Below are 22,802 nucleotides of genomic sequence, written 5' to 3'. Positions count from 1 at the left end.
TGGGATAAACTAGAATTGCCTGCATTGGTCACGGTCTTGGTTCTGCCCTTGATCAGATGGCTTTTGTGGCCTAAATTTGAAACTTTCATGCTTATGTGGAGTGCTCACCTCACATAGTGGCATTTGCACTTGGTCTTCTGGGTGAATTTGGACTTGCAAGGGGGTTTGAGGAACCATTGTGTGATCAAAACACAGAGAGGTTGTTTTCAGGTAGCACAGAGAACAAGGAGTATTGAGATTGGCAGTTCTTGGCAGCTAAGCAAGGAAAGCAAGACAGCTATTAATCAGAAACTGGCACTTCATAAAATCATAGAATAATTTGGGCTGGAAGAGACTGCAGGAGGTCTCTGATCCAGCCTCCTTCTCCAAGGTGGGTCAGCTCTGTAATCAGCCCAGGTTTGTCTCAGTGCAGGAAGCAATGAGCCCACTGGGATTCCTGCCTCTCAGGCTTGCCCCCAGCATTTTGTAAAAGCTGATGTAATTTAAAAACCCTGGTTGCAGCACATGGAATTTGTAGTTCTTTCTCCCCAGCTGCCTGTGTTTGTGAAACAGCTTTGAAGTTGCCTGAGGTGCTGTCATCTCTTCTTTTGGTGTTCATCACTTTTGGGTGATTCACTTAACTACCACACTTGTGTATCTTCTCTGGCTTAACATTGCAAGGCTTTGCCAACAGTGGGGTTGAGATAGGCTTGAGAAAACTTGGTCAAAGACAAAAATCCCATGGAGTCTCCCCTCCATTATGTTGCTTGCAAGTGGAAAAAAATATTCACTGGACCATTTTAGAACTGCAGAAATCCAGTATTTCGTTTTTTCCTGATTCTGCTGGAGTTGGTATCTGGTACAGGTGTTGGAATACCTGCATTGTGATGCCTCTTTCTGATAGTTGCACCTTGGGGACTCACCAACTGCAAACTGAGCAGGACACACATAATCCTGGGAAATAGCTGGGGAGTGTCCAGGTCCCCATACTGGGAGAACCTGTGGCCACCCCAGTGTCTGTGACATTTGGTGCCCCAGGTTTTTTCTGGTGGAGGTGGAGGGCTCAGCTGACCTGATGGGTTCTGAGGCTTCTGGGGACAAAAATAGATTAATGCAGTGATCTTCTTTCAAATATCTTTCTACATACTGTCCTCTTTTGAAGCCTTCTGGGTTTGGGGGGTTTTTGAATATGGTAGGGGAAGAAAGAGTAAATGAGAAGGGTCTGCATGAAGTGGGATTATTATGGGTTTGGGTACTGAGAGAAGTTGCATTCCCTGGGGATGGCTGTCCATGTCTGAGCTGGGATCTCTCCTTGGCCAGTGCTCCTGGCTAGACCATCATCCCAACATTCACTTGTCCTGAAGTGAATCTGTTGTTCCCACCTCAGATGTGACAGGACTTCTGCCATTGCCATTCTGAGCTTCCCGTGCCTTCCTGGGGAGTTGATGTGCTTCCTGAGCATCCTGGACACCCAACCCACCCTGTGTGACTTGCACAAACTTGTGTGGAAAGGAGAGAGACTTTCAGGCACTGAGATCCCAATCCAAACCCAGATGCCTGAGGCAGCCTGTGGCACTGCTCTGTGCCCTCCAAGCCTAATCACTCCCTGGAGCTGGAGTTGGTGGGCTGGGTCACTCAGCCCTGCCTCCTTGGCAGGGCACAGGGTCATTGTCACCACCAATCTAACTGCATCCCAGGAAAACGAGCTCCTGCCACCCTCTTGGTTTCAGAGGTGCTGTGTCTTCCTCACCCTGGCAGTATGGTGGTTCCCCTCAGGCTTTTGGAGCACAGCTCAGCTGATCCCAGGTTGTGAATCATGCCCTGGGTGTTGGGCTCTGGATGTTGGCTGTCAGCAAGGGGCAGGAGCTGAGGTGAAGTGAGATGCTGCAGTTTTGTATCTTGAGGGACTGCCTAGAGAAAAGGCAGGCTGAGGAGCTTTCATTAAAAATGGCTCCAGGAAGGAATGCTGGGGCTGGGGGAGGCTGGTGTTTCTCCAGGAGCAGGGTTGATTGTGTTTTGGTTGTGTCTGCTGTAGGGAGGTGGCAGATGTGACAGTGCTTACTCTACAGTGGTGGATTTCCAGTGCTATTCGTCCCCTGTTCTTTTTTGTGCATGAGAAGGATGAGGGTAACTTGAGAAGCAGCTGAGGAGTGAGCTGGGCTCTCTGAGGAGCTGATGGAAATGTATAGGTGGGTGTTTGGGATGCAGGAGCATGTGCCAGTTAAGTGGTTGTGTTACTCATTTTTTTTCTGGAGGGCAGAGCTACTTCCATCTGAATGGGCTGTGCAAGGAGTGTGAGTTATGGCACTTGTCTGCACAGTGAGCAGAAGCTATTTCTGAGCTGTATTCTTGGCTAAAAGATGTCTGCAGACCAAAGGGGATTGGCAGGGTGGGTGCTGGGGGAGTCTGCAGGGACTCAGTGTCTTGGAGTCTGGCTTCAGGCAGTGGGGATGACTGGACTGTTCCAGCAAATGTCCTGGTATAATACTAAATTTCTTACTGCTGAGTTTTGTTTATCCAAGTTGTCCTTCCTCCCAGCCCCTCAGTGCCTTGCTGGGTGGGAAGAGCATCTGCACAGGACAGGCATCCTCCCAAAGAGAATCTGAGGGGCTCACAGGGGAGCATGCGCAGCTTCCATCTCGGCTGTTCCTTCCCTGAAGAATGCCTTTGTTTTGTGTTCCTTGCCAAAAATTGCGGTTTCGGAGAGGGAAAAAAACTGAGAGCTTCCCTCTCCCCTCCCTCCCCCCCACAAAGTGATGTATTTCTTTCCCCTAATTCATTTTGGCTTTGCTTCCTTATGAGGCAGTTTTGATTTCGTTTTGGAAATTCCCCACTCACTCGTCCACTGCATTTTGCCAAGAAAAATGCATGCACAAAACAGTTCTGGGTCGATTTGAAATGACCCTTCCCTCATCCTTTTTCAGTCCCTCCATCTTCCCTGCTTGCATCCCAGCCCTGTGGAGAGATGTTGTGCACTGTTCTGAGGACTTCTGTGCAGGCACTGGGGGAACCTCCTTCTGTGCAGTCCCTGTGGGAATTTGCTTCAGAAGTTGGTTCCCCCATGAGAACAGGTTTGGTTTTGGGATGGAAGAATTAGGAGAGCCCATGGGATTTCCCTTTTGTTGTGCAGACTGGGGTGCTGGAGCACTAAGGGAAGAGAGTGCCTGGGGAGAAGGAATTGGGGCTGGTGCTCCAGTGTCAGTGCTCTTGGCTGGGTCACAGAGCCTTGGTTTTTTTAAAGCATCCTTGCACCAGAGGGCATGGAACGGACCAGAAGAATGTGTACAGCCTTTGAAGAGAGGGTTTGCCTCTGTTAATATCCTGTGGCAGGTTGGTTTGTGTTGAGGAGTACTGCTGGTGAGATGCACTGTTAGCCCAGAGGTGAGCAGCTGTCTATCCATCAATACCACGTGTGTCTCTCCAGTCTCTTGCTCAGTCCCTTGGGAAATGGCAGAGCTACTACTGCCAGGGCTAATTATTCCTCAAGACAGAAGACATTTGATAAAATATTAACCTTTCTCAAAAACAGAGCCCCAGTTAATTAGCTCCACTTTTGTGGCACATTCACCCAGAGATAAAAGCCTGTTCCCCAGATATCTGTCTGTGGAGCAATGATCTTTCTGCGTGTCCCTGTCACAATGGGGGACACAGAGGAGTGGAGGAGTGAGAGCTGGGAATTTAATAAAAGACACTGACCTGCCAGTCACTGTGCCCTGAGGACAAACTGCTCCATTTCAAGGTGAGCATTGCCTGGGTACAGGCACTGCTGCTTTTGTTCAAGAACCTGGAGCTGGAAACAGAGACAGAGTGGGTGGTGGGATCCACCTCGCTGCCTACACCTGGGCTGTGTCTGTGTTGTCAGTGCCACATCTCTGGAGCTTGAGTTTGGGAGCTATGTGGGTAGGTAGGGCTCAGTAGAGCTGAGTGAATAACAGTGTTTCAGTTCTTTGGTTATTTAAGAGAAAGAAAAGCCAGGAGATGGAAATTTCAGGATAAACCAAAAGCAAAGCTGTTGGTGAATCTAAAAGTAAAAAGGCAGGAAAACTTAAAGCCAAAGAGATCTGTTTTTCTCATCCTGAAAAGGGAAAAATTTCATTTAGATCTCAAATGTTTTTGACACTTTAGTCATCTAAAAATGACAAGCTGTATTTAAAAGCAAGTGATTTTGAGTATCAGATGAAAAGTACACATGGGGTTCCTGAGGAACAAACGATGTGCTGGAGTGGAAGTGATGCTGCAGCGTGCGTTGGCGGGTGCAGGAACCACTGGTGGGAGGCAATCGCTGCACCAGGAGAGGCTTCTTCCCCTGCAGGGAGGGGTGGGGGTCTCTGACAGACCAGGACTGACTGCAGACCCAGCCGTGGCCCTCGGGGTGGCTGTGCCAACATCAGTCAGTCCTTCCTGCCTCCTTCCCTGCGACGGCCTGAAAGGATCCTGGGGTTTTTATAGGGAAGAGAAATCCTTGCCTGTCTCAGTGGCCTTCAGAGGGTGCACCCACCTGAACCACACCAGGGCCCTGAGATGATTTCGTGGTGGCCATCCCTTCATCACCAAGTGCTTCAGCATTCCCAGGGTGCCATTGATCACCCTCTGCTAGAGCCATCCTCTGCCTTTGACTGCTGTAACATATTGACCACTTGTCTTATAGTTATTACGTGCCATCGATTACTTTGATAACTTGCTCCAAGTAATTCTGACAGAATGAAGTTGTTTGTTTAACTCTCATGCTTCATGCTTGTCTCGCTATTTCTATTGACCTAATATGTTTATGTAGGCTGAAATCAAAGTCAGGTATTAGTAAATAATGGAACTAATTCTCCGAGACTTGCTCCTGTTGATAATTAAGGCCATGAGACAGTTTCTTCCATCAAGCTCTTGTTTGTTTTTTTCTTCTAGCCAGCACCTTAAATTCCTACTCCATCAGCTGCAGCAAAAGGGCATTTTGTTTTGGGGCCATTTGGGTGGATTTCTGCAGTGAGCACTGCAGATCCCTACATGTTGGAAGTGTTTTTGAGCTGTCACAGCGTGGAGCTGGGTTTGTGCTTCCCCGGCTGTGACTACGGAGGTGTTGTGAGGATGGGGACTTTCTCTGCTTTGATTTGCCACATGATGCCAGGAAGCTCTCTGGTCAGAAGGCATCCTCCCTAAGGAATCTTTACATCCAGGGTTCTAACCATCTGAAATGTAATTTCAGGTTTTCCTGGCTTCTAAAGATCTTTAATAATGGATTGGTGGTTTTCCATGAAGGTGCAAGGTACCAGATTTTGCTTTTACTTCCACCAAGTGAAAAGCTTTGCCGTCAGCTCTGGTATTCCAGTAAAACTGGCATCATTTTAAAATGCTACTGAATTGTACTGGTTTTGCTTTCTTCTTTTCACTTTTGTTGGCTCCATTTTTCTTTTTGCCTCAGTTCTAAGGAAGGAAGGCTGGAGGGAGTCAAGAAGCAAGACAGACCCTGAGTCTGTGTGGAGGGCCCTAAAAGTCTGAATTATTCATGAGCTGCCTTGAAAATCAAGACACACAATCTGGTTTAACTTGTTTTTAAAGGCAGCCATGCTATTCTTTCCTTCCTTCTTAGTAAATTCTCTTTTTTTCCCCTCTCCTTTTCTGAAGACAAAAATCCAGCAAATTTTTAATGAATTATAAATGCATCTTCTCATCAGTTTTGAGGTTCACAGGCAGCAGCACGTCATGTGCACAGAAGGTTATTTTTGCCTTCTTGCATTTCCCCTTTTCTTCAAATTTAGTCGTTTGATTAATTTTTTAGATATCTATCTTGCAGGGAGAAGAAAGAAAGAGACTGAAAGAGGCAGTGAGTTAGAGGAAATATTAATTGCATGCTAACCACATCCAGCAGTGCTTCAGGTTCCAGAAGTGTAGAAAAATGTCCTTCTTGGTCAACCCAAGGAGACTGATCTCAGGTCAGCCAGTGGTTAAGTTGCACCAATTTGCAGGACTCTACTCTTTTGTGCATTTTCTAATATTTTTGTGGGGAAGGTGCAGACTTAGGTTCCTCTGGACGTCTAATCTACAGACAGAGCTGATTCACAGCCCCAGCAGATTTTTCCTGAGGGCCTTCTTTACAATTTTATCAAATTTCATCTAGTTCAAGCCTGATGAATAATTCTTTGTTAGCTCTGGTGCTAACCACCAGTGAGTATTTGCTACAGATGTGCCTTTTTACCCTTGCTGAAGCCCTTGTACACCCTGAAGTCACCTGCTCAACCAGGGATTCCTCTCTTTGGATCACCACTGTTTCTCCCAGCCCCACAGTGTCTGTTGTATGGGATTTTTCAGCCCCTTTTTGGGAATGCAAACCTGAAGCACATGCCAGTCCAACACAGAGAAATCCTACTGACCTTTCTCAAGGGTATTTTTTCACTTTGGCAAGCCAAACTTGAGCTGGCATTCCCTGCAATCCTGTGGCACTGCCAGCTGACATCTGACTCCACGTCCTTTCTTCTTTCCTTCTGGCACGGCTGCCCTCTGGGCTGCTGAGCCTTCCAGCTGTGTTTTCAGCCTCCCTTTGCTCTGGGCCTTTGCTCTGGTGTTTCAGTTGCACCAACCTGGGCACAAGAGGGTCTGGAGCTGGTGGCAATTCCCGCTGCTGCTTTTCCTGTTGCACAGTGAAAGTCACACGGTGCTCTGAGCTGCCATGTCCACGCTCAGATTGTGCTGTGGCTTGGTGGAGCTTAGAGGCAACACCAGAGGGAATCTCAGAGTTTTCTCAGTAGGTCTTTGTGCCAAAGTCAACCCCACGTTCAGGATGTGCCAGCAGTTGTCCCACTGCTCACAGTTGTGCCCTGGAGAGGCCCTGGGTGCCATGGTGGTGCTGGAGATCCAAAGACCACAGCCAGCCCTCTGTTTGGCAGCTTCTTCCTGACTGAGGAGGGGCAAAGCATACCCAGAGAAGGAGCAGGAGATGCTGGCATAACTTGGGAATGCAAAGAAGCATGAATGAAAAAATACTTTGAGGCAACATGCAGGTGGGGTGGCTTGGGGAGAGCCAAGAAGCAAGGGTATTGATGGGAGGAGAATGCCATGAAGATTACTTGACCCCTCTATGTGCTCTGGTCAAGCAAATTTTGGATTGTTGTGTCCCATTTATACTCTTGTATGAGATTGATGCATTGACAGTGGCGTGAGCAGCATTTCTTGGATTTCCCATCTCTGGAGGTCATCAAGTAATAATTTTTTCAAAGGTACTCTGCAGTCAGGCACAAGTCACTGGACTTAATGCATGGATAACTGCAAAATGCAGAAGTAACTGGGAGAAATGCCAGAGGCTGTGTTGCCCAGAGGTCAGGGGAGGTGGTGCACAGTCCTGTCCAGCAGTAAGCTCTATGAACTTCCTAGATTCCATATGAGTTGGCAGATACATTGTTTTATAGCTCTATATCAAACCATATCCAGGGTTCCAGTTTTGAGAGTATTTTCATGGAAGTCTCCTAGGTTAGCTATTGGGAAGAAATTCATTACTGTGAAGGCGATGAGGCACTGGAATAGGTTGCCAAGAGAAGCTGTGGAATGTCACATCTCTGGAGGTGTTCAAGTATTGCATGGGATTTAGAGGAATGTGTTCTAGTGCAAGGTGTCCCTTCCCAAGGCAGGGAGTTGGAACTAGATGATCTCTAAGGTCCCTTCCAACCCATCATAAAAACATTCTATGTTGTTATGATTTATGAATTTTGTTTCAGCTCAAAGACAGGGCTTAGGCCCAATAATTTTCCACTGTTGTGTATCCCACCCTGAGAGGTTGTCCTGAGAGGTATGACCAAGGTGCCTGCATATCCTGCCATCCATCCCTACAGGTGTGCAGAGCCTGTTTAGCAATGTTTGCTGTTGGCCAGGACAGCTGGGGTTCTAATCTTTTCCTTTCCACTGACAGCTCTTTTCTGTGCCTGTGGTGGGTAGTGCCTTCCTTTCTCCCTAGGGCCATAATTTAAATTTTCCTCCATGGGAGTAATTTTTCACACCTTGGGGATTGTCATCTGAAATCAGCATGGTTTGTCCATCAGGGCTGATGTGAACCCATCCTGTTGGTGATGGCAGGTCCCTGTCCTCTGGGCTGGTGTGAGAGCCCTGTGGCTGCAGAGTGCAGACAAACCCAAACACCCTTATTTTGGATGCGTGGTGATGAGACTGTGTTCTCCCATGTGTTTCCAAGGAGAAGAGAGGAGCCAGCAGGGAGGTGAAAGATGGTGTAGCTCTGCCTGATGCAGCTGCTGTTTGAAATAAATATGCAGAGAGTGCTTTGGAAGTGGTGAGTGTGCTGAGGGAGAGTTTGGACTTCATGGAAAAGGTTAAAAATGCAGAGCAGAGCTGTTGGCAAGTGATGGCTGTTGAGGCAGAGCAGAGGAATGAGCAGAAACCTGTCAGGGGGAATCTAGGGGAGTGGGATGAGGGTGATCATTTGTTGAGGGAATTTAATGAGGCACAGGAGAGGGTGAATGTAAGAGGTGGGTTTTGAGAGACAGCACAGCGCTGTGAACATGGGATGTTGGATGAGCCTGGGGGCAGCAGAAGAGGCTGTGGAACAGGGTCTGATGCCTAAAGAGGCTGATGTGGAGCAGAGGCTAGACAGAGTTAAAGGAATAAAGTAGGTATTTATTAAAAGGCCATTAAAGGGCAGTACCAGAGCCCAGCCATGGCTCTACCCAAGATGGATGCAAGATGGATGACTGGTCACACATTATCGCACTTTTATGAGTTTTGGCCCATTTACATATTGGGGTCAATTGTCCAATTGCAGCTTCAGGTTATGAAGTTCCATCCTCCCAGATTGCTCTCCTCAGTTTGCTGTTGTTTATACTTCTTGAGCCTAAAACTGCAATGGTGTCCTTGCTTCTGAGGCTGGAAAAGGATTGTTTTGTCTTATTACACTGGTGAAGAGAGCTTGCTAACACTTTATATGAAGTTCAGAGTCACACATTAAGACAGTAGAGAATCTAAAAAATATGAAAGTTAAAACTACTGGCATCAGGTCTATCTCTGTTCACACTGTTCATCTTCACCATTGTGCTATGCAGCTGTGGTGGCAAGGTGGGCTTTGGTTTGGTGAGGGGCACTGAGAGTGAAGTTTGCCATTTCTAAATATAAGATGGTTCAGATTCCTTGGGAATATGCTGCCCTGTCAGGAGGACCTCTAAGGATGCAGGGACAGCTGTGTGAAGAAGCTCAGGAAAAATACCTTGAGAAAGGGACTTTGGGGGCAATGCTGGAGTGTCCAAACTTTGGGACTTTGCAGGAGAGTTTTCAATTCCTGCAGTGAGTGCAGGGCTCTGGCTGTTCTGTTCCATGTCCCCACAGGCACTGCATAATTTATTCCTGAGCAGTTAACAGCACATTGAGAATGTGGAGAGGAGGTGTGCTGCTCTGTCCAACCTGGAGGAAGTATAACAGGCCACCAGTCCAGGCTGGGATTTTCCAAGGCTGACTCCTAAAGTGTTTGTAGCCAGACTACCCCTTTCAGAACTTCCTGATTGTGAAATTATTTCTATTTTGAATGGGAAAAAAACTTCAATCAAAAAGTGACTCTTCCTGTCAAATGAAGTTTGAGTTCTTGCATGAAGAAATAAGAATTGTTCTCCATCTGGATGCTCTCCCTGAGGTTTTTAGGGCAGACCAGCCTTGCTTCTGTCTTCTTTCGCCCCACCCTGATGCTGGGAACCTGCAGAGCAGCATGGCAGCATTCCTGCTTGCACTTGCTGTGCTAGGATTGCTCTCCAGTCCTGCTGCAAGGTTTCAAAGCATCAAACTTTAAATAATTTTAGCCAGTGAGTTTCAACACACTGCAAGTACAGGCAGTGTAGTTATTACTTTTTTTTTCCTTTTGTTCTTTCCCTTTTTTTTTAGCAATCTAAAAAAAACCTCAAACTTTCATTGGTTTCCTGAAAATGTTGTGGGTGTTGGTTTTGGTTTTGGTTTGTTTTTTTGTTGGCAATTGGGTGACCTATGAAATACCATCAGCAGCACAAAACATTTATCCAGTGACAGCCTGAGGTAGCACAGGCAGGTTTTAGTGGGTTTATTTTCATTATTACAGCAATTTTAGGGCTGCATGCTGCAATTTTCACTTGCAGTGAGGTATTAAATTGAAATTACCCCAGATGTAATTGTCACACAAAATAATTCTGGACATGCTGGATTTAATGCTTTTCCAAGCTGTGGTTTTTATTACCCAAGTAAGTGCCAAAAAAAGACACTTGTAGTCAACAACTTAAACTGAAATCTGCCTTCTGGGGACCCAGGATGTTTAGCTGCAGTTACACTGGGGGAGGAAGGGGGGAGAAAAAAAGGGACCAAGTGGAGAAAACTTTGGAAGAGCTCCTGAAAGAAGAACCCAGGAGTAAAATTGTGGGCAAGGAGAGAGTCAGAGCCATAAAGCACCCGGGAGGAGGAGCCCTGGGAGGAAGACAGAGCAGCTCTGCCTCACCCTTTGCAGGCAGTTTTTGGAGAGGCAAGTCCCAGCTGTGGTGTAGTGCTGGTCACAGAGGCGAAGCGAGGCTGGAGCATCATTCCTGTCCTTGGGATATGACAAGCCTCACTAGACAGAAGCCAGAGGTGAGTTGCAGCTCTGGAGGTGCCCATGTGTGCCATTCCAGCTTCTCCCACACGCACATTGCCTGGTTGGGCTGGTCTGGTGCGTCGATATCTGGAATTTTAGAAGCAGGTTGTTGCTCAGGAGGAGCCTGAGCCAGCCTGCATCACTGCCACCCGTGGGAGGCACAGACACACCCAGCTCCTGCTTTCTTTACCAGCTCCTGGGCTGGTGTAATAGCATAAGTAAAGTATTGATGACTTTGTATTTTCCACTCCCGCTCATTCTCTGCCAGAAATAGCTTCCCTTGTTGGCTCCACAGAGCCCTGCTGGGAGTGGGTGGAAGGACACGCATCTGGGAGCCGTGTATAAATAGCACAGGGAGAGCAGCTGCCATCGTCTGTCCCTGCAGCTCCGCAGAGCAGACGGGAGCTGAGCCTGAGTGTGGCAAAGCTGAGCAGCACTCGGGGTGGCTCGGCTGGAGCGGGATCCTGGCTGATGCAAGTGACCCAGAGAAGCAGCTCAGGGCACGACCCAGTGCTGTTTCATAATTCAGAAACCCTCTGTTTTCAGCATCCCTGAGAAGCAGTTTTGATGGATGAGGGTGGTGTCGCACGGGGCAGTGTTGCTGAACTTTCTCCTGCATATGGAATAGCTGTGCGACTCCGGCGTCCTTTGGGGATGGACCCAGAATTAGAATTGGCTCCAAGGTGAATTTCTGGTGTGGATGACTGTGCTGAAAGAACAGAGGAGTAATGAGAAACCTGCTTCTGGTCAAGTTCAAGCAGGATTTGGAGAGAGTTTTGAGTTAAACAATGAGAGAAAGCAGCAACTAATTTAGCGTGAGCTTGCAAATATTGTCCCACCCAAGATACCATTTTTTCCTTATCTTCATAATTTTTTCTCCTGTTGTGCACTCTTGTTCACTTTATAAATAATCAGAAATACAATTTCAAAATTAAAACATGGAAAACCTTGTTAAAAATAGTATCTGGAGCATTTTGGCATTTGAGAAGTGCAACATGCTGTTCTGAATAGCATAAACCAGCAATATCTGGCTGCTCTTACATGCTTTCTCCTCTCCATATCCAATTTAATTTTTCCATCTGTTTTTACTTCACCTTGCAGGTACTGTGGTCCAGAACTTTTGTGGGAGCAAGCTGATGGTTTGTTGGAAGAGTGGCTGCTCAGTGCTCTTTCCTGCCACGTTTGAGGATGGTAGTGGTAGCACCTGGGCAGTGACAAAAGAGCAAACAAGTGACATATGGATGGCAAGGGACAGGATGGCTGTGATGGAGAGCTACTCTTGTGTCATCTTAAGACTGTCCTGAGGGACTGATAGGGTACTGGAAAGGGCAGCATGGATGTAAGGGGTATCTGGATTTTCTGAGCTGGGAATATATTGGTGTCGGTCTATAAAAGCCACAAATTTAATCAGCTAAAGGTCAAAGTAATTACAGAGTCTGTGACATTTCCTCCTGGGAAAGAGGCAGCAGGGGCTGTGGTTGCAGCTGTGGGGTTTCACCTTCTGAAGGCTGGCTTGGAAAGTTTGAAATCCAAATGTTCCCTGTAGTTCTGGTTATGCAATTAAGGCAGAATTAATAAGGAAACAATCAATTTAGAAACAGGGCTTGGCTTACCTTGCAGCTGGCTGGTGGGAATTGCTTCCTCAGGAGGCTGAGAGTGAGGTGGATGGGAGATGGAACTGCAGGGATGCTCTTGCCTCTGGTGGTGCCATGAGCCAGGGGGATGAGAGAAGCCCTGGTGGGTAGGTGAGAAGCATTGGTTGGAGGAAAGGGCTACCAGCTGTGTGCCTCCCTTCTCATCCCTTCCCATTAATGACAGTTAAGTTCTTTGCTGCTTTAATCCTCAGTGGCTTATTTGACAGTTTCTGGACTCCTCTAGAGATGATTCACACAGAAAAAGTCTTATTTATTTCTTTGTAATAGTGGCTGGAGACCATTTACTGTTGGACTGTGCTGCCTGTGTTGATGAAGTGAGCTCTGACTTTTTGAATTCCCGCACCTGAACAGCCTTTTCTGGTCTCTCCCTCCCCAGGTGTACGACTTTGCACTACAGCCAGGACCTCCCGCCCACCAGCGTGGTCATCACCTTCCACAACGAGGCCAGGTCCACCCTGCTCAGGACAATTCGGAGGTAAGAGCTCCTGGGCATCTTTTAAAAGAGGGTCAGTGGTCATCACAAATAAAGGCAGAATGTGTTTGCACTCACCACAGCAACAGGACCAGACCTGCCAGCTGTGGTCTCAAATGGTGACTGAGAGAAATGAGCCTGAAAGTTGCTCTCTGAGAAGTAGGTTTTACAGGGGGATGCTCAGGAAAGTGAGGAGCCGTGTTCCCTTTGCAGGGCCTGGCATGGGGAACTCTTGAGGGATCATCAGCAGATTAGACAGAGTCTGGGCTAAGAGCTTTTGTATCCGGCTGGGTATGAGTGCTCAGCTGTATTTTGGCCCAGCTCTCTAGGGACAGCTATCATTCTACAGATATCTGCTCCAGTGCTGCCCTATGAGCTCCTCCAGTGCCCCATCCAGTGCCAGAAAGGCTTGCTAATTGAGAAGCCCTAATGACACACATGCAGACCAGATTTTCAGGGATGGTTTCTGTGCTCCTGCAGCGACACGGTGGAGCACTCTGGGCATGTGGCCATTCCTTCATTTGCCAGTTTGCTCTTGGCTGTGTTTTGCTGTCGTGGATAGACTGAAGGCTTCATTTTCACTGCAGGCTTTTGAAATCTGTGTTTAATCCCAATGTGTGCCCTGAATCTGCAGGTTCTCTTGTGGGAAGGCTGTGTCCAGGTCTGGGCTGGTGGGTTGCTCTGTAGCAAGCCTGGGTGTGCTGTGCTCTGTGCCAGTAGTGCTTTGCAGCTGCATCTCATGTGCACTTAGTGAAGGTCTGTGCCCCACTGCAGGTCTTGGCTTTTAAACCCTGGCATCCCCAGGGACCCCTTGCCATTGCTGGGGCTGGTCAGACTGGGATTGATGGTGAGGGGGAGGCTTCAGCTGTGCCCTGTTCACTGTCATGTCTGTGCTGAGCTTTTCTCTCAGCATCCTTCTTCAGGTGAGCGTATCCAGGGCCACAAGTGAGTTTGACAGTCCTGAAATTGAATTCCTGCTCTGCTTTATGGTTTCATGCCCAATCCTGTCTCCCTGCTTCACACTCAGTAATCTGTCACTGCTTTCTTTCTCTAGCATGTGTGGATTTTGGGTGACACTGATGCTTGGTGCTGTGTACCACCTCCTCGATCCTGGACCTTCCCTTTCATCTTTACAGTGCCTTGCATAAGTTTGCCATTCTCCAGAACCAGTTGTATTTGTAACAGAGGTGGCAAGTGCAGTCCTCTAGCTCCTGAGATATAGGGGGCTTATAGCATGTGAAGTGCAGGGATTGATTTTAACCTATTTTCTCCCCATAACTCAGCACCTGACTGTCCTGCCAGGTGTGATCATGAGTGATGTTGTCACATGAGAAATGTTAGACCCATGGTACAGCTCTTAGGCCTGAATCTCCCATATCTGACTTCATTAGAGAACTGTTCATTGCAGTGACAGCAAGGTTAGAAGTACAGGTACATTGAATTTTTACTTCTTCCTCGAGGTGACTGTCCTTTGAAGTTTCTTATTTCCAGCATGGAAAGACTTTCTTCCTTATTCCTCTTTTTTCAATTTGCTTGACTTGATCAATTGGCTTTGCTGCCTTCCTTACCTGGTCATGTGTGACTTTCACCACAGCTTTGCCCCTTTGCACTGCTCCTTCTCTCTTATGGGCCCTGGCAATTCCAGTGCTCATGTTTAATCTGTGGGGAGGGTTTCCCCAGCTCTGGGACCCCTTCTGAGCCCTCTTTCTTGTGGGTTCATCCCCCTACAGTTCCAGAGCCCCAATGAGCTGCACCCCAGGGCAAGCCCAGGCAGGGAGGAACTGAGATGACAGCTTTGGGTCCCCATGTCCTCTGCCTGTCTCTGGGCTGGGATTCTGAACTCTCCTGGGTTGATACTCTTTTTTCTGGTCCCCATGGCTTGGAGGTGGCCTTTTGGCATCAGGGTTCACCGATTTCCTCCTGGATGCAGTGCCTAGAGGCTTGCTTTGATGCAGCCAAGCCTAGGGATACTAATCCTTGGTGGCAAGCTGGTGATGTGGCTCCTGCTCTGTTCTCTCTAGATGTGGTTGAGCACGTAGTGCCACCTCCCTTGCATCTTTTTGGACCCAGCTGAGGGCTCATCTGCCTCTTCAGCCTCTGTGGGTTAATTTGCTGTGCCTTCTGACTGCTTGGGGCTTTTTCTCTCTTGCTCGCCAAACACTCAGTTTAATTAGATCTTCCAGATGACTCCATCCCACAGTGGCTGTAACAACATGGATCATTTTCCTTGGCCATTCAAAACAAACTCTGTCCTCCTGACAGTGCTTTGTGCTATTTGGGGCAGTTTGGCCAACTGCTTTTAGCATCATGGTGGGTAAATTTGGCACCTCTTCTACCCTATTCTCCCTAGTACATGTCTACAGTGGTATAACCCAGGTGACAGATGGACAGGCTGAGGAACAGAGAGGTGATTTTCCTGTGGCTGGTGGAAGATTCTGAGTTGCAGACCTGGTTTCCTGAGTTCCAGTATGTTGGATTTTCTAGCCTCATTGCAGAATCAATGTTCTCATGTTATTGTGATTCTCAATGTTAATTGCCCTGTCAGGAGCAAGAAATAGGACAAAGGGGCATTTCTTGGCTTGTCCAAAGCCATGGGTGATGGGGCACTGTCCCTGCAAAAGGACCACAGAGTAGCAGAGGTAAGTGCTGCTGAAGGCAGCAGGGGAGGGAATGCCTCTTGCAGAAGTGACCACGTACCTGCTGAGCAGAGGGAATTTTGCTATTCCTGCAGTTTTCCTGAATGCTTGAGAGCCTCAGCGCTCCCCAAGTGCTGAGGCTGAGCTGTGCTGCAGGCTCAGTGTGTTTCAGGCTCTTGGTAGGGAGCAGCAACTCATGGCCTCCACGGCACCCCTTGCTCAGGTCACGTTGGGAGCGCTTGGGACCGTTCGTTTATGGACATTTTGCGCTGTCAGAGTTATTGAGAGAAGCTGGTGGATTGTGTTGAATAATGAATTCATTTAAAAGTTTCATGATCTTTTTCTGACCATTTGCCAGCTGGAAGTAAAGCAGGGGAGGAAAAAAAAAAAGAAAAACAAATTTATTGAAGGCTCACATCTGTGGAAATGGTGAGGTCAGCATTTATAAATGCATGTGCAACTGTGCTTGTGAATGTGTACAACTGTCCAGGGAGTATGGGATGGGTGTGATGAGAAGGGGAAATAGAAAATAGGAGAAGGGGACAGAAAGGAGGAGATGGTCAATAGCTCTGGAGGTTTTTTTAAGGTTTTTTTTTACTGTGCAGCTGTTGAAGAAAGTCTCATTGGGTTGTTTCAACCACTGGCTTTTTAACAAGTTCCTTGTCCCTCTGTGGTTCAGCTTCACGTATTTCAAGCTCCAGGGCTTGGTGCCTAAAAATGGTGAGAGTCTCCAACAGTGCATGAGATGGGACCATGTGAGTAAACCCAAGGTGGGAAGGCAGGAGCAAGGGTGGAAATAAGCAATACCTGCATTTAAAAAAAGAAAAAAAAACCCACCAAAACAATGTCTTTTTTCCTGTCTTTCCATCCTATACTAGCCTGGATTTAGCAAGGGAATCCTAATCCTGTCATGTGGATGACCTGCTGGGCAGACAGTGAGACAGTCCCGTTTACTCTGCTGAGTGGTTTTTATTTATTTATTCTTCAAACTTGCAGCTGGGGAGCTCAGGGCAGGAATAAGAAAACTTAAATTATTTACCTCTTGCTGACAAACCAAAACACATCCTTTGGCAGGAGTCCTGATGCAAGTGCTGTGAATACCACATCAAATATTTAGATCATTAATTAGCAGAGTGAATACCATGCCTTTCATTTTCCAGTGCTCATAGGTGAAAGAAGTGGTGTCCTGGGCAGCCAACACCTCTCACCTTCCCCTCGTGCCACTGCCTTGTCTGCATCCAGACACATCTGAGTCAGGGAGGTGACAAAGCCTCCTTGCTTAGGCACCATATGGAGTCTGTGCCATAACTGAAATGAGCCTGATTAAAGAAGCAAAAACAAGCCAGGTGTTGCACAGAAACTGTATAATTAGCACTTTGTGCTGACTATTTTTTCATTTCTTCTTTTCTTTTCTGCTTTTTGCTTAAACCCTGGACTTTTTTTTCCTCCTAATTTGCTAATCATCTCTCGCGGTGACTGAGTACACAGCCCTCCGTGTGCTCTTACCTTTTGATGTTAACATAAGAGAACTCTTGAATTTCAAAGAGCTTGGTGGGTATTTGAAAGAATAAAATGCGAAAGCTGCAGTGTAATCAAAGCTCATTATGGTTATTCTTGGTGTGATGTCTTTCTTCCTACATAATTAGCCATTTGGGGTTGTTGAAGCAGTTCATTTTGGTGGGTATTTTCTCTCCATACTCTGTCTGATTTCAATAATTGTGACCCTTGGCCCTTTTCATACTTCATTATCCTCCCAAAGGGTTTTTTTTTCCCTCCCAACAAGTCCTAATATGTTGCCATGGAGAGAATTAACAGGTTCACGAGTTCTCAAGGATGGGTGTCCACAGTCACCTCTCTCTAGCAAGTGGGTGATGACCCAAACCACACTGACTTGGTCAGAAGGTCAAAATTCCTTTCTGCAAATGTTTCTCATGTGTTACATGGTCTGGGTGACTTTTGCACTGGTGTGTATTTGGAGATGAAATTGCTGGATCCAGTGCTTACCTCTGGGTAGGTGGAAAAGGATCCCCATAAATTCTTGAGGAGGATGGAAAAGGGACCTTACAATGAAAATTTAAGGTGAAATTCTCCATGGCTGGGTCTGCATAAGGTAAATAAATTGGAACAAAGAAAATTTCAGCATTGTCAGAAGATAATTCAGCAGCAAACCTATTCTTATTAGGATTAGTAAACGCTTTCTGGACTGGAGGCATGAGCTTTCATTTTGATGGTAACAGGTCTTTTGGCAATTTAAGGGAGAAAATGTTGTGATCTTTGGCGCAGCAAAACTTAAAAACTGTTTTGATTGTTCAAATATGTCCATCACTGCAGTATATATCTACCTATGTTTGATTTCAGGGGAAAGAAATCTATAATAACAGAGGGACTTCAAAGCACTGTAATATTGTCTTCTTATTTTTCCCATATATAAAAGAGTGAAAAAAAAGCCATGCACAGACATAAAGAAAGGAAAGTATTAAAAAAAATCAAAGCTGAGCAGAGGCACAAGTAATAGAAAAGCCGGCTTTGAATTTTTAAAAGTGCTTTTATGGTCTATCTGAAAAAGAAAAACCAAACCAAAACCTGTAATGTTGAAAACGTGGAAGATTTGATACCTCTTTTTCCCATCCTCCCTGAGGAGCACTGCAGGAGGGGTGTTTATATTCTGTGTCCACAGCATCACATGGCATTGTGTGGTTAATAGAGCACCAGGCAGAAAATGCATTGGAGACACACCAGTTTGGCTTTGCTGGGCATCTCTCTGTGCCTGCATCAAGTGGTCCCTGGCTCAGCAGCAGTTTTGGGGCTTGTTGGGGTCTGTGCTCTGACTTGCAGGGGCAATAATGAGCTGAAAGTGTGCTGAAACCAGCGGACTGCAGGTCCCATAGAGGCAGCCTCTGGACTGCCCTCTCCAGGGTGAGTTGTTGACTCAAATTTGGGAAGAGTGGTGTGTGGTAAGTAAGTCCCAAAGGGATTTGCTGGGAGAGGGCTGTGATGGTACAGCTGAGGGGCTGCTGTGCCACCCAGCAGGAGGGGTGTTTATATTCTGTGTCCACAGCATCACATGGCATTGTGTGGTTAATAGAGCACCAGGCAGAAAATGCATTGGAGACACACCAGTTTGGCTTTGCTGGGCATCTCTCTGTGCCTGCATCAAGTGGTCCCTGGCTTAGCAGCAGTTTTGGGGCTTGTTGGGGTCTGTGCTCTGACTTGCAGGGGCAATAATGAGCTGAAAGTGTGCTGAAACCAGCGGACTGCAGGTCCCATAGAGGCAGCCTCTGGACTGCCCTCTCCAGGGTGAGTTGTTGACTCAAATTTGGGAAAAGTGTTGTGTGGTGAGTCCCACAAGGGATTTGCTGGGAGAGGGCTGTGATGGTACAGCTGAGGGGCTGCTGTGCCACCCACAGTGGTGTCTGTCCTTAACCCTGTGGAATGGTGACAGTTTATGGAGGAAACCTTGGAGACATCCTTCCCTCAGGGGTCAGCATGCTGGCCTTTTCCCCTTGCTCTGGTCAGTCCCACAGATGGCCACTGTTGGCATGCAGGGCTCATCTTCCCTGATTTATGGGGTGGCAAGCCCAGGCACAGAGTTGGCAGCAAATCCGGGGACAGCGGGAACCTGCAGCTGAGCTGAGACTGGGCTGCACCTCTCCCAGCCCAGGGCCTTGGGAAATGGTCCATTGGAATGGAAATGGTCCATTGGAATGGAGATGTTCCATTGGAATGGAAATGGTCCATTGGAATGGAAATGGTCCATTTTCTTCCATAAGATGTTCCCTGGCACGAGATCCTTTCAGGCACTGGGTACTGCTTAGAGCCCAGGCCTGAGCCTACGCAGCCCAATGCTTTGAGTTCTAACCAAAGGCTGGTACCAGCAAAAGCAGACTCTTTGCAGCCACCTTCCCACAGAGTTAAGCCCTGCACTGCATTTCTGGCAGGCAGATCTACAGGGGAGACCAGGCAGAGGCAGGCCTTGAGTGTTCCAAGTTTCCCACTGCCTCCTCCCCTCCCGCTCTCGGTGGGTTATTTATTTATTTCGCTGGCTTTTTTACAAGCCTGCTTCTTTCCTGCAGGTTGCACAGAGTTAGGTTTCCAGGCAATCAACACTTGTTAAATATTCCACTGAGCATGATATTGCTCTCCTGTCTCTGTCTACTGATGCTCGGCTACGGTAATTTGCTGAACTCAGCTCTGGCGTACGGGGATTTCTAAAAAATAACAAGCCTATTAATAACAATAATTAAAAAACACTTGACAGGTGGAAACAGCACATCTAAATTGTTCTGTGTGCCCCAGTGGGAGGAGGGGTGCTGAGACACTTTTTCCCAGTACTGCATTCAGGCTGTGGGTGCTGGAGAGGTGTTGTTTAACTCTGCTTGGTACAAGCCAAAGTGCTGGGGGGCCACAGCAGCTCCAGACTGCTGCTTAGAGGACAGTGGCTTTCTCTTCCTTCAAACCTCAGCATGCAAGGCATCTGAAGTGAGGGGAAAGAATGGCTTTTGCCAGGATCCTGAAACTGGAAGAGGCAGGGATTGGCTTTCCAGAGAAAGTAATTCTTGGAGGTGATTTTTGAGGTGCTCCACGAGGGAGGTGCTGGGCTTACCTACTCTGGTCTGATAGAAAACCAACACCACCAGCATGGAGTAAGGATTGATTATATATGGAAGAAATTCTTTCCTGTGAGTTGCTCAGAGAAGTTGTACATGCCCATTTACTTGAAGTGTTCAAGACCAGGTGGCATTGAGCACCCTGGTCTAGTGGAAGTTGTCCCTTCCCTGTGGCACTGGGATTGGAAGTGGATGATCTTTAAGGTCCCTTCCACCTCAAACCATTCTATGATTCTATGTCATGCATCTGCCTTGGGATGTCCTGTATACCTTCCAAAAAAAAAAAAAACTAGTTCAACTGTTTCTCTCTGCAGGGTTGTAATTCCAGCACCTGGAGGGGAGGGAGTACACCAGTGCAGGCAGAAGGCACCTGGCAAAGGGGAGCCCCCTGGGTGGGGTGGGCTGCATTTTTTGCCAGCTGGTTGGGTTGCTCCCAAGTTCTCTGGGGCTTCTGCCCTTTGTAGCTTTCCTTACTGTGGTCTGGGCCAGGGATGTGGATTTTCCAGACTTCTCAGGCACTTTTTTTTTGCAAGAGTTTTGGGAGCTTGAGAGACGGAGAGAACCTGTTAATAAGGATCTGGCAGGGGATCAGGGGCTGCAGAATTGTTAGGTGCTTGGGTGACTGCCCTCCTGTGCCAATGGGAGGTCTGAAGATCTGGAATTTGGGGAGATTTTAAATGCTTTGTGGAAAAGGAACCATGCTCGGGATGAAGGCAAGAAGTTTAGATGCTGTAAAAGCCTGTACAATCTGACTGGCATTATCAAAGCCCAACTCAAGCACTTAGGAGGCTTTTGGGATGCTCTGGGGCTTCTGCTTCAAGCAGACAGCCTTGACCCTTTGCTGGGGCAGGATTTTAAGCAGGATTTATGTGTAATAGCAAGTGCAACTCCATGTCTTACGTGTCAGGGTGAATTCTGCACTGCTGTTTATTTGGAGATGAATTTGCTGGAGCCAGTGCAACCAATCCATGACCCCTGCACATGAGAGAAAGGGAAAGAACAGCTCTAGATTTTTTAATAATAACGATAATAACCTTTGGTGGTTTAATTAAGGGAAGATTGTATCTTTGAGCCGTGTTGCAGTGTCTGTCTACACGGAGGGAGCTGTGAACCACATCCTCCAGCCTCTCTTTCATTACCTGGGTGGGCTCCAACCCTGCTCTTATCCTCTCGGCAGCCTCTGCAACACAGTCAGCTCGTGGATAAAAACAGGAGTTGTCCTGCCACAGCTGTGAGCTGCGTAAAGATGGGTTTGAGCTGGGTAATTTTCTCTGTGTTGGCCCTGCTGTTGCTGGACACCATATCATTAGCCCCAGGGGAGGTGGAGAGGTGACGGCAGCTTTGCTATAAGTCCAGTTAGAAATCTTGGTGCAATTTGGAAAAAACAAAAAAAAACCCCAGGTTTTCCTGGCTTTATGTGGCACTCTGCTTTTGCTCACAAAGGTGAGAAGGGTGAATCTCAGCTATTTCCTAGGAATACAGAGCACTTAGCTCCTAGATCAGGCTGCAGGGAGTTGATAGCCAGGCACTGCAGATTACTGGGCGGTGGTTTCTGGGTTCTTATCTGGTATATCCTTTCTGGAAATCCAAGCCTGGTCTCCTGTGCTTTGGCAGGGGGTCAGTTCCTTGGCTTTTCCACTCCATTTGCTGGGTTGTTAAGTTGGTCAAGCACTGTCATGGATTTTCTCTCTTCGTTCCTTAGCGTGCTGAACCGCACCCCAGTGCACCTCGTCCATGAAATCATTCTCGTGGATGACTTCAGTGATGACCGTAAGTGACCCTGTCCCTGTTAAAAGCAAAGGGCCCAAAAGCCTGTGAGAGACTGGGATTAGCACTGAGGCAGGGGAGAGTTTGCTGGGGTGGAAGGAAATTTAAAGCTCTGTAGCTGTGAAGATCAAACCCTGCTGTGCTGTGGTTTGCATCGCCACGTGTAGAATTCAAATTCCAGATGATCCAACCTCTTCTCACGAAAATAATGCAAGAAAAGCGCTTGGCAAATCGTTTTTATGCCCAGCAGATGTGAATCCAATCCTTACACGGCTGTATCCCACCACAGCCGTGGTGTGTTTGATCTGGCTTTCAGCTGCAGCCAGGAGCAGTTCTGGGTTGGCACCACTGGAATTCCACAGGACAATGACAGTCTGACCCTCTTGACCCTATGTGTACATTCTGCATACATTTATGTAGGTTGTCAGCAACTCTTGATTTTTTATTTTTTTTCACCCATGGAAAGAGGACTCCCTGCATGGGTTTTCCCATTTCTGAGGTGCACCATAAATAGCATTGTACACCACACAAACAGCCCACATCCTCCTGCTGTTCCCTCCCAGTTAATAGTGTGACTCAAGGGAAATCAATAGCTCGGGTCTCCAGTAGAAGATAGCTGAAGCCCCAGGGGCTCCCAGGGAACCACCCTACTAAAGACCTTGCCTAGTTTGATGGGAGAGTTGAAGATCTAAGTGCTCAGAAACAGTGTCTCAGGCATAAAAAGGATGATAAACTGGCTGAGTGGTCTGTGGCACTTATGTTTCAAGGAGCTGCAAAATAAAGCTGTTTACTTGGAAACGTGAAAACAAAGCCAGATAGGTTTCTTTTAAGAAACAGATCTAGGCTTTGCTTTTGGGTGTTATAAATAGGCACTGCCTTGGAGAGCATTAGGGACATATTTCACACAAGACCCACTTCTTGGCACTGACACCTCTCTGGGAAGTTGCTGAAGCTAGGGGAAGGAGCTGCTGTGACTGTGGTGAGCCCTGGAGCAGCTCCAGCACACAGGGCAGGCAGGCTGGGCAAGTCTGGGATCTGGCAGAATGGCTGTGATGGGGAAGAGGAGCAGGTGCAGGGACTTGAGCTGCCCTGGAGAACAGCAGAGCAGGATTTTTGCAG

At 47.4% G+C, this 22,802-nt stretch overlaps 1 protein-coding gene across 3 annotated transcripts in view; it reads left to right on the top strand.

Annotated features, from left to right (window-relative positions):
* Positions 1–22,802, top strand: part of GALNT14 (polypeptide N-acetylgalactosaminyltransferase 14) — a 94,640-nt gene that overhangs the window by 40,583 nt on the left and 31,255 nt on the right. For 2 of the 3 annotated variants that reach the window (XM_039717130.1, XM_039717133.1), the window contains one exon: positions 12,578–12,676. In XM_039717130.1, coding sequence (XP_039573064.1) covers positions 12,578–12,676 — 99 coding nt within the window. Of the gene's footprint in view, positions 1–12,577; positions 12,677–21,618; positions 21,687–22,802 lie in introns of all 3 variants that reach the window. The other variant, XM_039717131.1, reaches the window with a different exon arrangement.

This window comes from Passer montanus, unplaced genomic scaffold (genome assembly GCF_014805655.1).
Source record: "Passer montanus isolate IOZ18808 unplaced genomic scaffold, ASM1480565v1 scaffold37, whole genome shotgun sequence".
Lineage (NCBI taxonomy): Eukaryota > Metazoa > Chordata > Aves > Passeriformes > Passeridae > Passer > Passer montanus.
This window is presented reverse-complemented; position numbering and strand designations above follow the sequence as displayed.